Source organism: Populus trichocarpa, chromosome 8 (assembly GCF_000002775.5).
Source record: "Populus trichocarpa isolate Nisqually-1 chromosome 8, P.trichocarpa_v4.1, whole genome shotgun sequence".
In the NCBI taxonomy this organism is placed as follows: domain Eukaryota; kingdom Viridiplantae; phylum Streptophyta; class Magnoliopsida; order Malpighiales; family Salicaceae; genus Populus; species Populus trichocarpa.
In genome coordinates, this window is record NC_037292.2 from 18857319 (window position 1) to 18872395 (window position 15077).

At 38.1% G+C, this 15077-nt stretch overlaps 1 protein-coding gene across 1 annotated transcript; it reads left to right on the forward strand.

The window, feature by feature from the left end:
• The first annotated feature begins 9203 nt into the window (after window positions 1-9203).
• On the forward strand, window positions 9204-12257 carry LOC127905684 (uncharacterized). Its single transcript, XM_052455436.1, has 7 exons — window positions 9204-9538; window positions 9753-9831; window positions 9898-10230; window positions 10427-10585; window positions 10679-11201; window positions 11344-12038; window positions 12123-12257. Exons 1-7 carry the CDS (start codon window positions 9204-9206, stop codon window positions 12255-12257), a joined length of 2259 nt encoding a protein of 752 aa, XP_052311396.1.
• The last annotated feature ends 2820 nt before the right edge of the window (window positions 12258-15077 follow it).

A 15077-nucleotide genomic window follows, 5' to 3' on the forward strand; every position in this document is an offset into this window, starting at 1 on the left:
AGGTTTGGAATCCCTAAAGCTATCATTAGTGATCGTGGCACTCATTTCTGTAATCGTTCCATGGAAGCATTGCTACGCAAATATCATGTGACTCATCGAACTTCCACAGCATATCATCCTCAAACGAATGGCCAAGCTGAAATTTCAAATCGAGAAATCAAGTCCATTTTGGAGAAAACAGTGCAACCTAACCGGCGAGATTGGAGTCTACGTCTTGGAGATGCACTTTGGGCTTATCGGACTGCTTATAAATCACCTATAGGAATGTCACCTTATAGAATGATTTATGGGAAAACATGTCATCTACCGGTGGAGCTGAACACAAAGCTTTTTGGGCCATTAAACAATGTAACATGGATTATGATGCTGCTGGGATTACCAAAAAACTGCAACTGCAAGAGTTTGAAGAAATTCGAAATGATGCTTACGAGAATGCAAGGATTTACAAATAAAAGACTAAGAATCTTCATGACCGAATGCTTACAAGAAAGGAGTTTCATGTTGGAGACAAAGTCCTTCTTTATCATTCGCGTTTGAAACTTTTTCCTGGAAAATTGCGCTCTCGTTGGATTGGACCCTTTGTTGTTTCTAATATTTTTCCTTATGGTGCAGTTGAAATTACAAGTTTAGAAACCAACAAAATACTCAAGGTCAATGGGCATCGTTTAAAACCTTTCTATGAAGGTTGGATGGCAGAACTCACCGCTTCTGTAGAGTTAGCTGAACCAATCTATGAAGAATGAGCATGCCACATGTCAAGCCAATGACATAAAACAAAAGCGCTTACTGGGAGGCAACCCAGCAAAAAAAAAATCAGATTTGCTTTTTTTTTCCTTATCTTTTATTTTTTCGCATTTTAATTTATTTTCTGTCATTCTCTTCTGTTCCTTTGCTTTTATTTCAACATTGAGGACAATGTTGTGTTTTAAGTGTGGGGGTATTGGGAGAATGTTGGTTTTCTAATTTTGGTTTTCTTTGTTATTTTTCAAAAAAATAAAATTATGTTTGATCTTTTGAACTCCCATTGGTTTTTGAGAATATGAGTATTATGTATGAGAATTAGTTGAGATAGATGAAGATATAAATCAAATGAAGGAGTATGCATGTACAATTTAAGGTTTAATTGGTTTAGGGATTGACTTTGAGAATATGCCATGTTGACTTTATAGTGTTATATCAATGCAAGCTTTTGAGCCTTCAACATTATATTCTTTGATTGTGCATTCTTTCAATGATATGTATCTCTAGAACTTGCTTCATATCTTGTTGAGATTACATTTGCATTACATATATACATGAAGATGATAAAGGCATTAGAAATTTTAACCACTTGAGCCAAAAAGCCAACCTAAAACATATTATCCTTAGTGAGCCCCTTTTGAGCTTGTTTATCTTTTCTTTGCTTTATCCATGTATAAGCCTTAACTTTTATATGTTTTCCTTTTCCCTTGGCCAAGGATTAGTAGAGCATATACTTATGATATCTCATGGAATTATGGTTGGAAATTATGTGAAAAGAAAGAAGAAGTGATGCTTGATGAAAAGATGGGCAAAGTTGCCAAAGGTAAAAAAAAAAAGAAAAAAAAAAAAAGAAAAAGAACAAAGAAAAAGAAAAAAGTGTTCCTTCATGTTCTTAAGATTTTATGTTGAAAAAGCTTGAAATCAAAAGAAGATAAACATTGGTGATTAAAGATGGAAAATTTATGTGCTTTGATGAAATATCTTGTTTGAAATATTATTTTTTAGAATGCTCTACTTTCTTTGGTTTGAACCTTTTCTTTTACTCTCTTTTACCTCACCTTAACCTTAGCCCCATTACAACCAGAAAATAAGACCTTTTGATTCATGCATTGTTTGTAATATGTTAGTAATGGAGATGAGATTAAAGAGCAAGCTTATGGTAGAACATATTCATTGATTGAATTTGAGAGATTTAAACATATAAGCCTTAAACACGTGAGTGTTGGAGCGTATATCAATGAGAGGACCTATCACTTTGGCATGGCATAGATTTCATTTAAATCCCGACGATTAATTGAGTTTTGAAGTTTGCATGTAAATGAATTCATGAGAATTATACTATTTATCATTCTTGATTGTATTCTTGTTTATAATGCATATATTCTTGGACATTGATGGGAGATTAAGAGATTGATCATAGTTATTTTCAATTTAATTTTATTTATCCTTTCTCGAGGACGAGCAAGAGCTAAGTGTGGGGGTATTTGATGTAACCATATTATTCGATAGTTTCACCCACATCTACCTAATGTTTTGTCCATGTTTTATATATAAAATGCCTTGATATTCTTTGTTTTATGTTTTGAAGGCACTTTTGGATGAAAGATGCGAAAGGGAGTAAATTGGAGGTAATTGGCAGATTTGACGTTCAGTCAATGTTTTGTGCAGAGCGTGAGTTCTAGAGATCGAAATGAAGTGATTCCAGTGGCACTAAAAAGCTAACATCCATACCTTTCTGGAAATGTAATGCAAGAAAAAAAAAAGAGAAAGATCATGGAAATCACATCCTGCAAAGTCAAATCTCGCATTCTGCCAGTGTTGACCTTTGGCCATTCAAAATTTAATATCTGGAGCTACAGAAGTCCAATTAATGCAAACTCAATTTTCGTGGATTCCTGACTTAAATACCGATCAACGCTCCCAATTTCAGTCAAAACCGATGTCATATGAGGGAGATATGAGTTTTCAAAGATGAAAACTGAATTCTGCCAGCAAACAGGTTTCGTGAAGAAACAAGTCCAAATTACATTCCGAAGCATCTAAACCGACATCCAAGTTTTTATATCAGCAATTTAGCTCCTCTAAGTCAGATCTTGAAGATTTCATGCAAGGCTATTTCTCCTTTTAGGAAAAATAGTTATTGAAGTACTTAAATGTAAACTGTCAACTCAAGGAAGGACTATTTTGTAAAATAGAGACTAGGGTTTCTTAGCATATAAAAAGAAAGAGCAGAAGGAGGCAGCAGCCAGCAGAAAAGAGGGAGAGCAGAAGGAGGCAGCAGCCAGCAGAGAATAAACACAAATTCTCTCCTCTACAAACCCAAAAATCATGCTCTCTTCAATCTTTAGAAGTAGTTGTTCAATAGTTATGCAAGGCTAAGCTCTTTTCTTGGTTGCAAGGACGCAAAAACCTTCGGATTTCAAGAACCGTAGATTTATTCTTCCTTTTATTTTCAGTTTATGTTATGAATGAATATGATTGTTTTTCTATGCATATTTCCTATGATTGTTATTGATGATTGCTAGAGCGGACTCTAAGTTATTGTTGTGAACAATCTATTGCTAAGTTTAATATCAAAACCAGAGTTGTGATATATGGACTTGTGAAGCAACTAAGTTTGATAATTGTGGCGGAACTACGTTATTGAACTTAGGGAGAACATTTGAACAAAGTGACACAAGCTGCGGACAGCTTGTATGTTAATCTTGATGAAATTATCTAGTTCTTAAAGCTGCCATTAAATTGAATCATTAGTGCGGACACTTTGATTGTTTGTTGGTTAGGATTAGTTATACGGCGGATCCGTTAATTAATCAACGTTAAGAAAAGATAAAATTTCAGAACATAAACTGCAATTTTCGTTTCAAGGATCGATTCTAATTTCCGTTGGTGGATGTGTGCTTGCGACCAAGGTTTGTTTTCTTGATAGGTTTCGGTTTTAATTGATTTTGTTTGCTAGTTTAATTGCTGCCATAGTTTAGATAATCACAAACCAAATCCCCCCAATTACATAACGTACAACATAAAAATCTGACTTGAAACTTCCTCGTGGGATCGACCCCTTGCTTGCTCTATACTATCTTGTGTGTTGTGTTTGAAGCTAGGGTAATTAATTTGTGCGACCGCGACATCGCAACAGAAGCTGACTGGCGGGATCCCCTCAAGGGTTGCACCGCCAACCGACCTTGATCTTCTGAGAAGGGTTCGAGTGAGAGCATGCTTGTCGGGACCCGAAAGATGGTGAACTATGTCTGAGTGGGGCGAAGCCAGAGGAAACTCTAGTGGAGGCCCGCAGCGATACTGACGTGCAAATCGTTTGTCTGACTTGGGTATAGGGGCAAAAGACTAATCAAACCATCTAGTAGCTGGTTCCCTCCAGCGGCACGGCGTCGCGGAGGCTGGGATGCAATCCGGCAGCGTTCCCGGGATCTCGGGACTGGATAGTCCAAGGCTTGATGAAGAAGACTGCTGGTCTAGACATTGGGGTGGTGGCAGCAATGCCCACCAGTGGGAAAAATCGGCAGCACAGGTTCATCGGGGAAAATCAGTAGCGCATATTGTTCGACGAACATGGGCTGGACGCCGGACTGTCCAGGCCAGGCAGGAAAATTCATCAAGGGGATACGCTGACAAAACAGTGTTGGTTTAGACACAGCGGGCAGTGTTGGAATCGGCAGCGCCGACGAAATCGGCAAAGTCGACAGAATCGGCAGCAGGTGCTGGCAATGAGTCTGGACGAACTGTGTAAAACCCAGGGAAAAATAAAGGTTGCATAGATTGCAAACGAACTACATGAGAAATAAAAGTGAAGAAATTCAAGCATATGGTTAAATAAAAACGGGAATTCAGAAATTTTTGGATATAAGTTTCTGGACGAAATATTTCGAGACATTATAAATCAACACAAAAATGTTGAGGGTTAGATTAAATTAATGAAAATAAACTAAACTAAAAGTTATGGGGTGAAATTATAAGAAATGAAAAGAGGTATAACTTAATTATAAGAAGAAAAAAAGATGTGGGGGCCTAAATGCAAATAAGAAAAATTATAGAGCATAAATACTCTTATTCTCACCAAACATCTGCAGCAATCGTAAGGAAAGAAAAGAGGGAGTGTTTGTATCCATTCTTGCAAAATCAAGAGAGAAACACCAAAATTTCAAGAACCCATCCAAGATTAAGGGTTTATAGATGGAATAAACACTTGTGGGTAAGGGATTAACCAGAAAAATTAAACAAGAAGAGAAGATGGAGGGATGGCTGTCATTAGATAAGAAAGGAGGGAGTTGAAAATCTTCAACTGGTTGGAGATCAAAACCTTAATTCGTATCGGGTAAGGTGTTCTAAACATGATCTTATAAGTCATTTCAAATTCGATAATGAATTGATGCCTTGATGTGAGTTATAGATTAGGGTTCTTAGACTTGAATTGGGGGAAAAGTATTTATTGTTAAAATTAAGTTAATTCATGGGTGGTATGTGATTGGGGATGTGAAACCATGATAATTTACCCAATCCAAGTGTTTGTTGACGAGCGATTTTGACTATCTTAGAGGCAGAACTGAGTTCTCCTTAAATCATAGAAATTGTAGCCTCATGTCTTAGCTTTCCAACAACACTAATTTCGCTTGAATCGGAGATCTATAACTCCAGATATGGTTAAAAATCTGAGGAGAGGTCAGACAGTAACAGTTCAAAAACGAGACAGTAACAGTTGGACAGTAACAGTCCAAGTGTTTGTTGACGAGCGATTTTGACTATCTTAGAGGCAGAACTGGGTTCTCCTTAAATCATAGAACTTGTAGCCTCATGTCTTAGCTTTCCAACAACACTAATTTCTCTCGAATCGGGGTTCTATAACTCCAGATATGGTTAAAAATCTGAGGAGAGGTCAGACAGTAACAGTTCAAAAACGAGACAGTAACAGTTGGACAGTAACATTCCAAGTGTTTGTTGACGAGCGATTTTGACTATCTTAGAGGCAGAACTGGGTTCTCCTTAAATCATAGAAGTTGTAGCCCCATGTCTTAGCTTTCCAACGACACTAATTTCTCTTGAATCGGAGTTTTATAACTCCAGATATGGTTAAAAATCTAAGAAGAGGTCAGACAGTAACAGTTCAAAAACGAGACAGTAACAGTCCAAGTGTTTATTGACGAGCGATTTTGACTATCTTAGAGGCAGAACTGGGTTCTCCTTAAATCATAGGACTTGTAGCCTCATGTCTTAGCTTTCCAACGACACTAATTTTTCTTGAATCGGAGTTCCATAACTCCAGATATGGTTAAAAATATGAGGAGAGGTCAGACAGTAACAGTTCAAAAACAAGACAGTAACAGTTGGACAGTAACAGTCCAATTATTTGTTGATGAGCGATTTTGACTATCTTAGAGGCAGAATTGGGTTCTTCTTAAATCATAGAACTTGTAGCCTCATGTCTTAGCTTTCCAACGACACTAATCTCGCTTGAATCAGAGTTCTATAACTCCAGATATAGTTAAAAATCTGAGGAGAGGTCAGACAGTAACAGTTCAAAAACAAGACAGTAACAATTAGACAGTGACAGTCCAAATATAAAGAAAGGAATGATAACTGGGGTTGGACAAAGAACGACAATAATAATGGGTGAAATGAGAAAAACGTAAAATATTAAGAAATGACTGAAAGAAAGACTTACTGGTTGTTGATATGGTTACTATAAAACATATCCTTGAATGAGAAAAATTTATGAGATAAACCTGTGATTTGCAGGAGGGACCACATGCGTGGTGCAACAGCAGCAGCTGGGGAGCACGAGTAGAGCTTCTATTGCATGTAGGTAATCCGCACCTATACTTTCTAGTTAAATTCTATGATTTAATATGTTATTGATGTGAGATGTGAATTACCAAACGTTGGATATTAAGAGAAATGAGGAAAGTTTGCATAATGATGCCGATATTTTGGATAGTATTCTGAATGTATGTGTATTCAGGGTGAACGGTTGTTGTGTGAATTGCCAAGGGATGAAATTATCGTTGACAAAGGAAATATGAGAAGTGTGATTTGGGGCGTGAACTAGCATACCTTTAGTGTAAGTTAGGATCCTGGGTAAGGGGATCACCATGGATTGACTAGCATACATTTAGTGTATGTTAGGATCCCGGGTAAGGGGATCACCATGCATGGACTAGCATACATTTAGTGTATGTTAGGATCCTGGGTAAGGGGATTACCATGTATTGACTAGCATACATTTAGTGTATGTTAGGATCCCGGGTAAGGGGATCACCTTGCATCGACTCCTACATGGTGATGATGATAATAGTGAAATTGGTATCAGTAATGTGTTAAACGGAAATAATCATGGGTGGTCTTATGAGATCTTAAATGGAGGTTGATAATGGAAGAGGAAAAGGTTTTTAGTAGTTGAAGGAGAAAGAGTTTCCAATGAAAACCAAAAGGGAGGAGTGAATAAAATATGAATGCATGTTTGCCTTTTTAAATTGCTGGATATTTGTATTGCTATATTATTGTGATATTCATATTTCAATAATATGTATTTTGTTTTCAGGGTCATCGCATGCACGATAGGAGTAAATTCTAGCTTGGGTTCAATTTTTGTAATTTAGGTCCTAGGGAGTATACCCTTGTATTTGGTAATATTACAACGTTTATATATACTCAAATTGTATAATTGATGTTTAAACTTGAATAGATGAATTTAAGTCTGTAGTTTGTATAACTATGTTCCATGTATGCATGTTTATATCTTTATCCATCCATAATGATAATTTTTGTACAATGTATATTATAAACATTGTGGTTGATATGAATGATGATGTTTGTGGGACTGAGACCTAGGATGATTGGGTTGAATTGAGTTAGGAGATGCGGTATATTAGAAGTATAAACAGGTCGTATGTCGATAACTTGGGACCTCCCGGTATAGGGGAGACTCCGTCGAAATTTCAGTGGACTTTAATACAACCACAATGAATAGATATAGAAAAAAAAATTAATCACTCTGTTTATCAGTTAACATGAGAACGTTGCTTTATCCCGGAAATGGGAATATTACAGACTGGATAGTCAAAGGCTTGACGAGAAAGACTGCTGGTTTAGACACTGGGGCAGTGGCAGCCTGCGGGACAGTGTCGGCAGATTCAGCAGCAGTGTCTGCTTCGACAGCGTTGGCTTATTGGCGCGGTGGGCTGATGCGAGTGGGGACTTGGGCAGCTGGCAGTGAAAGCAAGAGTTTTCCCGAGCCTGCCGGGAAAAACGCTCCTCGGGATGGCCGAGTGAGATGACTATGGAGTGATGCCTGGAGATTATGGTTATACCTCGAATATTGAAACTCCTTTGTCGTTGTTCCGAACTGAGATAAGTGGGCTAACTCGGAGTGGTCGTTGTTTCACACCTGAAGAACTAGAGAAGCAAAGAAAGGTTAAGGGCAGGAGGTGTTGGACCTCGATAAAGAGCTTGAGGTAAATAAACCTGTGACTGAGGAAGAAACAAATAAGTTCCTGAAATTGATGAAGCATAGTGAGTACTGTATAGTGGATCAGTTGAAGAAGACCCCAACCAAGATCTCCATCATATCATTAATACTCAGCTCCGAGCCGCATCGTAATGCTTTGCAAAAAGTACTGAATGAGGCCTACGTACCCCAAGATATTGAACAAAAGACTATAGAGCATCTAGTAGGGAGGATCCATGTTGCCAATTTCTTATATTTCATGGAAGATGAACTTGACGCTGAAGGAAATGAACATAACAAGCCCCTGTATGTCACGGTCCGATGCAAAGATTGTCTCATCGGTAAAGTTCTCATCGATAACGGCTCAGCCCTTAATGTGTTACCAAGGCATATGCTGGATGAAATGTTGGTAGATCCCTCACACATGCAACCCAGTGTGATGACGGCTAGAGCGTACGATGGCTCGCCAAGGCAAGTGATAGGGACAATTGAGGTCGAATTAGCTGTGGGTCCACAAGTCTTTCTAGTAACCCTTCAAGTGATGGATATCCACCCTTCCTATAGTATGTTGTTAGGAAGGCCATGGATACATTCTGCGGGAGCTATCACCTCCTCGCTACATCAATGTTTGAAGTACATTGCCAATGGTGTTCTGGTTACTGTTAAGGCTGAGGAGACCATATCAATGGTAAGAAATGTGGCGGTCCCATTCATTGAAGTTGAAGATTGTAAGGATGGAAACCTTCATGCATTTGAGGTTGTGAATACCGAGTGGGTGCCCGAGAACACTATGGTGAGGAAGCCAAAAATCTCGGAGGCCACCAAAATGGTCGCTAAAAGCTTTTTGAAACACAAGATTCCTTTCCCATATGACATTGAGAAAGGAAGGCTTGAATGGATTGATATAATCAAGCTGAAAGCTGCAGAACAGAGGTTTGGGCTTGGATATAAGCCCAAGAAGGAGGATTACAAGTGAGTTGCTGGTGCAAGAAGGGAGAAGAGAATGGCTAGGATTGAAGGAAAGAAGCCTGAAGAAGAAAGCTTAGCCATCCCCCCAATTAGGATTTCGTTTCCGAAGGCCGCATATGTGATGCAGCCTGATAAGGGACATGGAAACCTCCTTCAGAAGCTTTCTTCAATGAACATAAACACTCTGGAGGAAGATCAAGTCGAGGACATTGCCGAGAAGATTGAATCCGGAAGAAGGGATGAAGAGCTGCCGCAATTAACCATCTACACTCTGGAAGAAGTCACCGTCAGGACTTTCATTCGAAAGCTAGTCGAAGGACAGAAGTTCCAGAATTGGGATACCCAAGAAGCTTCATTGGTTTTCAAAATGTAATCAACAATGATTGTTGGATTATAATTTTATCTATGTTGTTTGCCTTTTTCTAATTTGTTTTGTTTTTATTCATTGACAATCGAGGCTTAAGATGTCAATTGGATTTTATTTTTGTTTTTGAGCCAATCTTTTCCTTTTAATGGGATCATGCATTTTCAAAATTCATCTTGATGTCTTACTGTGCATTTACACATCACTTTCCACTTTCAGGAACCCTGAAAGCGGATCCTCTACAACAACACCTGCACTTTACATTGAGAATGAATGGCCAAACTTTAAAGAATACATGGTAGCTGTAGAAGATGAGGAATGAGAGGAGAAAAACATATGGGAATTCACAAAATTAATAGAACAGCACGAACAAGCTTGGAGGCCCGCTAAAGAGGAACTTGAAACCATAAATGTAGGTAATGAAGAAATCAAGCAAGAGCTGAAAATAGGGACTTTGATCACCCCTGAAGAGAAAGAAGAGTTGACTGCACTACTCCGAGATTACGTAGATATCTTTTCCTGGTCCTACGAGGATATGCCTGGTTTGGATACGGATATCGTAGTACATAGGATACCACTGGTGGAAGGATGCAAGCCGATTAAGCAGAAGTTAAGGAGAACTCATCCGGAGATCTTAATCAAAGCAAAGGCAGAAATTGAAAAACAATGGAATGCTGGTTTTTTTGGAAGTAGTCAAGTATCCACAATGGGTGTCAAACATAGTGGTGGTACCCAAAAAGGAAGGTAAAATCAGAGTTTGTGTGGACTTTAGGGACTTAAACCGGGCTAGCCCTAAAGATAATTTCCCTTTACCACACATAGATATGTTAGTTGATAATGTAGCACGCAGCTCCACATATTCCTTTATGGATGGGTTTTTGGGCTACAATCAGATAAAAATGGCGCAAGAGGATAAGGAGAAGACAATCTTTGTAACACCATGGGGAACCTTTTGCTACAAAGTCATGCCATTTGGTTTAAAGAATGTTGGGGCCACCTACCAAAGGGCTATGGTGACTTTGTTTCATGACATGATGCACAAAGAGATTGAAGTATACATGGATGACATGATTGCTAAATCTAGAGAGGGAGAGAATCATGTCCAAATATTGAAGAAATTGTTTGAAAGGCTATGGAAATATAAGTTGAGGCTTAACCCAGCGAAGTGTTCATTTGGGGTGAAATCCAGTAAGTTGTTGGGATTTGTGGTGAGTGACAAAGGGATAGAAGTGGATCTCGACAAAGTAAAGGCTATTCAATCTATGCCACCTCCCAAGACTGAGAAGGATGTGAGAGGTTTCTTAGGAAGGTTGAATTACATTGCTCGGTTTATATCCCAATTAATCACGACTTGTGACCCGATCTTTCATTTGTTAAGGAAGAAGAACCCTGGAACATGGAATGAAGAGTGTGAAGAGGCTTTTGAGAAAATCAAGCAATACTTGCTGAATCCACCCCTGCTTGTTCCTCCTGTACCAGAAAGGCCATTGATATTGTACCTAACAGTAACCGAAACAGCAATGGGATGTGTGCTTGGGCAACACGATGAAACCGGAAGGAAGGAAAGGGTTATTTATTACCTGAGCAAGAAGTTCACGGAATGTGAGTCTAGGTATACTATGATTGAGAAGCTATGGTGCGCACTGACATGGGTTGCAAAGAGATTACGTCAGTATATGTTGTATCACACTACGTGGTTAATTTCCAAATTAGACCCGTTGAGGTACATTTGTGAAAATCCCTATCTATCTAGCTGAATTGCAAGATGGCAAGTTCTATTGGCTGAGTATGACATAGTATATATGACAAGGAAAGCCGTGGAAAAGGAGTGTTATTGCCGATCACCTGGCTGACCATGCTATGGAAGATTATGAGTCATTAAACTTTGACTTTCCCGATGAAGATGTGCTTGCAATCGAGGAAGAGAAATCAGATTGGTGGATTATGTACTTTGATGGTGCTGTAAATGTACGTGGTAACGGAGCGGGTGCAGTGATAATCTCTCCTGATAAGAAGCAGTATCCAATTTTAGTTAAGCTGCAGTTCGGGTGCACCAACAACACGGCTGAGTATGAAGCTTGCATTCTCAGTTTAGAGGCTGCATTAGAGATGAACATCAGAAAGATAAATGTGTATGGAAACTCAATGCTGATCATTTGCCAAGTAAAAGGAGAATGGCAAACCAAGGAAGAGAAGTTAAGGCCTTACCAAGAATACCTTTCTAAACTGGCTAGAGAATTTGAGGAAATAGAGTTCACCCATCTGGGAAGGGAAGGAAACCAGTTTGCAGATGCTTTGGCCACACTAGCATCTATGGCCAAGATAGACTTTGGGCACAAGGTACAGTTGGTACACATCAATATCACAAATAACCCAGCTCATTGCTGCTCAGTCGAAAAAGAAGTGGATGGAAACCCTTGGTACTATGATATCAAGAATTTCATCCAAAACCAGACATATCCCATGGAGGCATCCAAAATCGACAAGAAGACCTTGAGGAGGTTGGCAATGGATTTTTATCTTGATGGGGAGATTTTGTATAAGAAATCATCTGACGGGACTTTGTTGAGATGTTTGGATGAATTTGAGGCAAAAAGCGCGTTACGGGAAGTCCATGAAGGGATTTGCTCAACCCATGCTAATGGACACGTGATGGCTAGGAAGATACAAAGAGTCGGATACTTCTGGATGACATTAGAGAAGGATTCCATCGACTATGTCTGAAAATATCATAAGTGCCAAGTATACAGTGACAAAATCAACGCCCCTCCAGCTCCTCTGTTTAACTTGACATCTCCATGGCCCTTCGCGATGTGGGGAATTGATGTGAGTGGACCTGTAAACCCAAAAGCCAGCAATGGTCATAGGTTATTCTCGTGGCTATGTGACACAAAAAGTGGTGAAGAAATTTATTGAGAGAGATTTGATATGTCGGTATGGTCCACCAGAAAAGATTATAACTGATAATGCCCAGAATTTCAATGGCAAGATGATAATAGAACTCTGCGTTAAATGGAAAATTAAGCATTCCAACTCTTCGCCATATAGACCAAAGATGAATGGTGCGGTAGAAGCTGCTAACAAGAATGTCAAAAAGATTATTCAGAAGATGGTAGTCACCTATAAGGATTGGCATGAGATGTGGGGAATTGATGTTTTGTATTCTGGCTTTGCACCTTCGTGTTCCATTTTTTTTCCATAGAATGAATGCTTGTCTTATGTTCCTTTCCATGACTTTGAGCTTAGACGGTTATTTTATGTTAGAGTTTGTGAGTTCCTTGCTTTTTATTGTTTTTTTTCCCTCTGGTTCATGAGGAACCGTGGGGGGCTATTAGGCTTTCATTATCAGCTCACTTTTATGGTCAGGCGTTTTCCTTTTTTTTTTTTGAGATCTTGCATGGGGTAGTTTGGCTCCTAAATGAAGTTTTGTCTAGAGAAGAAACCGAAACACAAGGAAACCCCTTTGCACTTTAAGTAATCCTTCGGCAGGTTTAAGGGAAGGGGTTGCGTTTTCCTCTCTGCTTTTTGTATGACAACATTTGCATTTTACTGTTCAAGTGAATTATAATTCACTTGAACACTAACTTGTTACTAAGTGAATTATAATGCATTTTCCCTCTTGAATAGTGTCTTGGCGTGTGAATGCATCATCCCTGTACAAGCATGGTTTATCATTTATAGCATTGGAGTGTTTGTTTTAAAAATAAGTGTGCAATGGTTTATCATTTATGCTTAAGCACTGGAGTGTTTGTTGTAAAAAAATGTTTTCTTGTGTGTTGCATACGGCCAATACTCTAACATGTTTTGAAAGTTTTTTTTATATAAATAAACAAATATTTGAAGTTTCAAAAATGTGTTTTCGCATGGATTTCTTAAACACAACAAAAATTATTTTCTTACATTTCTGGATTTTACAACATGTTTGTAAAACTCTAAAGGGTATTAGCCAATATTCCAAAAAAAATAAAAAATCTTATTTTGGGGGGAATTCATCTATTATTCACCATTAATGTTTGGATAAAGAAATCCCAAAGGGATGAATATCCAAAATATTATTGGGAATAACTTGTTATTATTCACTGTTAATAGTTGGATAAAGAAACCCTAAGTGGTAAATATCCAAAATAATTTTCTAGGAATAATAATTCATCACACATCCTTAAAAGAAGCCTTGATTATAATCGAGGACGTTTTAATTTTTTTTTACTCCACAGTTTACGAGCCGTGAGAGTATGAAACACTAAAGCAAAAATAGGCTTTTAAAGCGCCCTGAATTTTCTTAGATTTCTAAATTTTGTCCCTCCTCCTTGCGATTTACGAGTCGCAAACTCTTGAAATACTAAGGGAAAAATGAGCTTTTAAAGCACATGGAATCTTCTTGGATTTCTATCTTAATAAATTTAGTTTGAATCAAACCTAGGAAAACGGATGGGATTAGAAAACACCAACACCATAGCAATTATAAGGCAAACCAAACACCAAGCAGCTTACCTTAGGCAGGGCGTACTAGAGGTGCTAATACCTTCCCTTTACGCAACCAGTCTCTTGCCTTAGAATCTCTGAAAGACCAGTTAGGGTTCCTAGTGACCATAATACTAGGTGGCGACTCCAAAGAACCAATCAAGCAAAACAAACGAAAAAATCGCCATCAGACACCGCGCAGGGGACGTGTGACAATAACATTTGTGAGTTACATGACAATAGTCATTTTATACGTGATAAGACTTTAACCCCAGTGTTATCAACTTACTATTAGCCTAAACTTCTAGATTAAGTATCAGACTTTGTGAAGAGATGTATCATTTATTAGGAATCCAAAGATGCTTTGACTAATGTTGGGTTGTATACTCCATTTCATGTTCTAGATGCTCCTTAATTGAATGTTAGTATTGATTTTATATCAGGCTTATCTCATACCCACCATGTTATAGATTCAATCTTTATAGTGGTGGATAAGTTTCGGAAGAAGACCTATTTTATTGCATCTTAAAAGACCATGAATGCTTACCAAATAATCCATCTTTACTTTAGAGAGTTGGTTCACTTGTATGGGGTTCTTAAGTCCATTATCTCAATTGGATATGAATTTTATAAGCAATTTCTAGAAGTGTTTGTTGGAAAAGCTTGGTACTCGGTTAAATTTTTACAGTGTTTATCACCCTCAAATATAGATAAGCAAAAGTGGTTAACCGCAACCTAGGAAATCTACTGCAAAGTTTGGTAGGAGACAAGTCTAAGCAATGGGATCTAGCTTTATTATAAATGGAGTTCGCCTATAATAGGTCTAGATATTGGACTTCCTAGTTGACCCCATTTGATATATTGTGTGTGGACATAATCCTTCTGGTGTACTTAAGCTAGCACGTATTATTTTATTATAATTGAGAATTAGTAATATCCAAATGAAGTTGTGAGTGGTATATCTATTAGTTTCTAAGGAAGAAACTTATTTTTTTTTATTATAATTGCACGTACTTCACCATTTGTTACTATTATGTCACAAATTTTTGTATGCCCTGCATTGTAAAGGTAATACAATTTTAG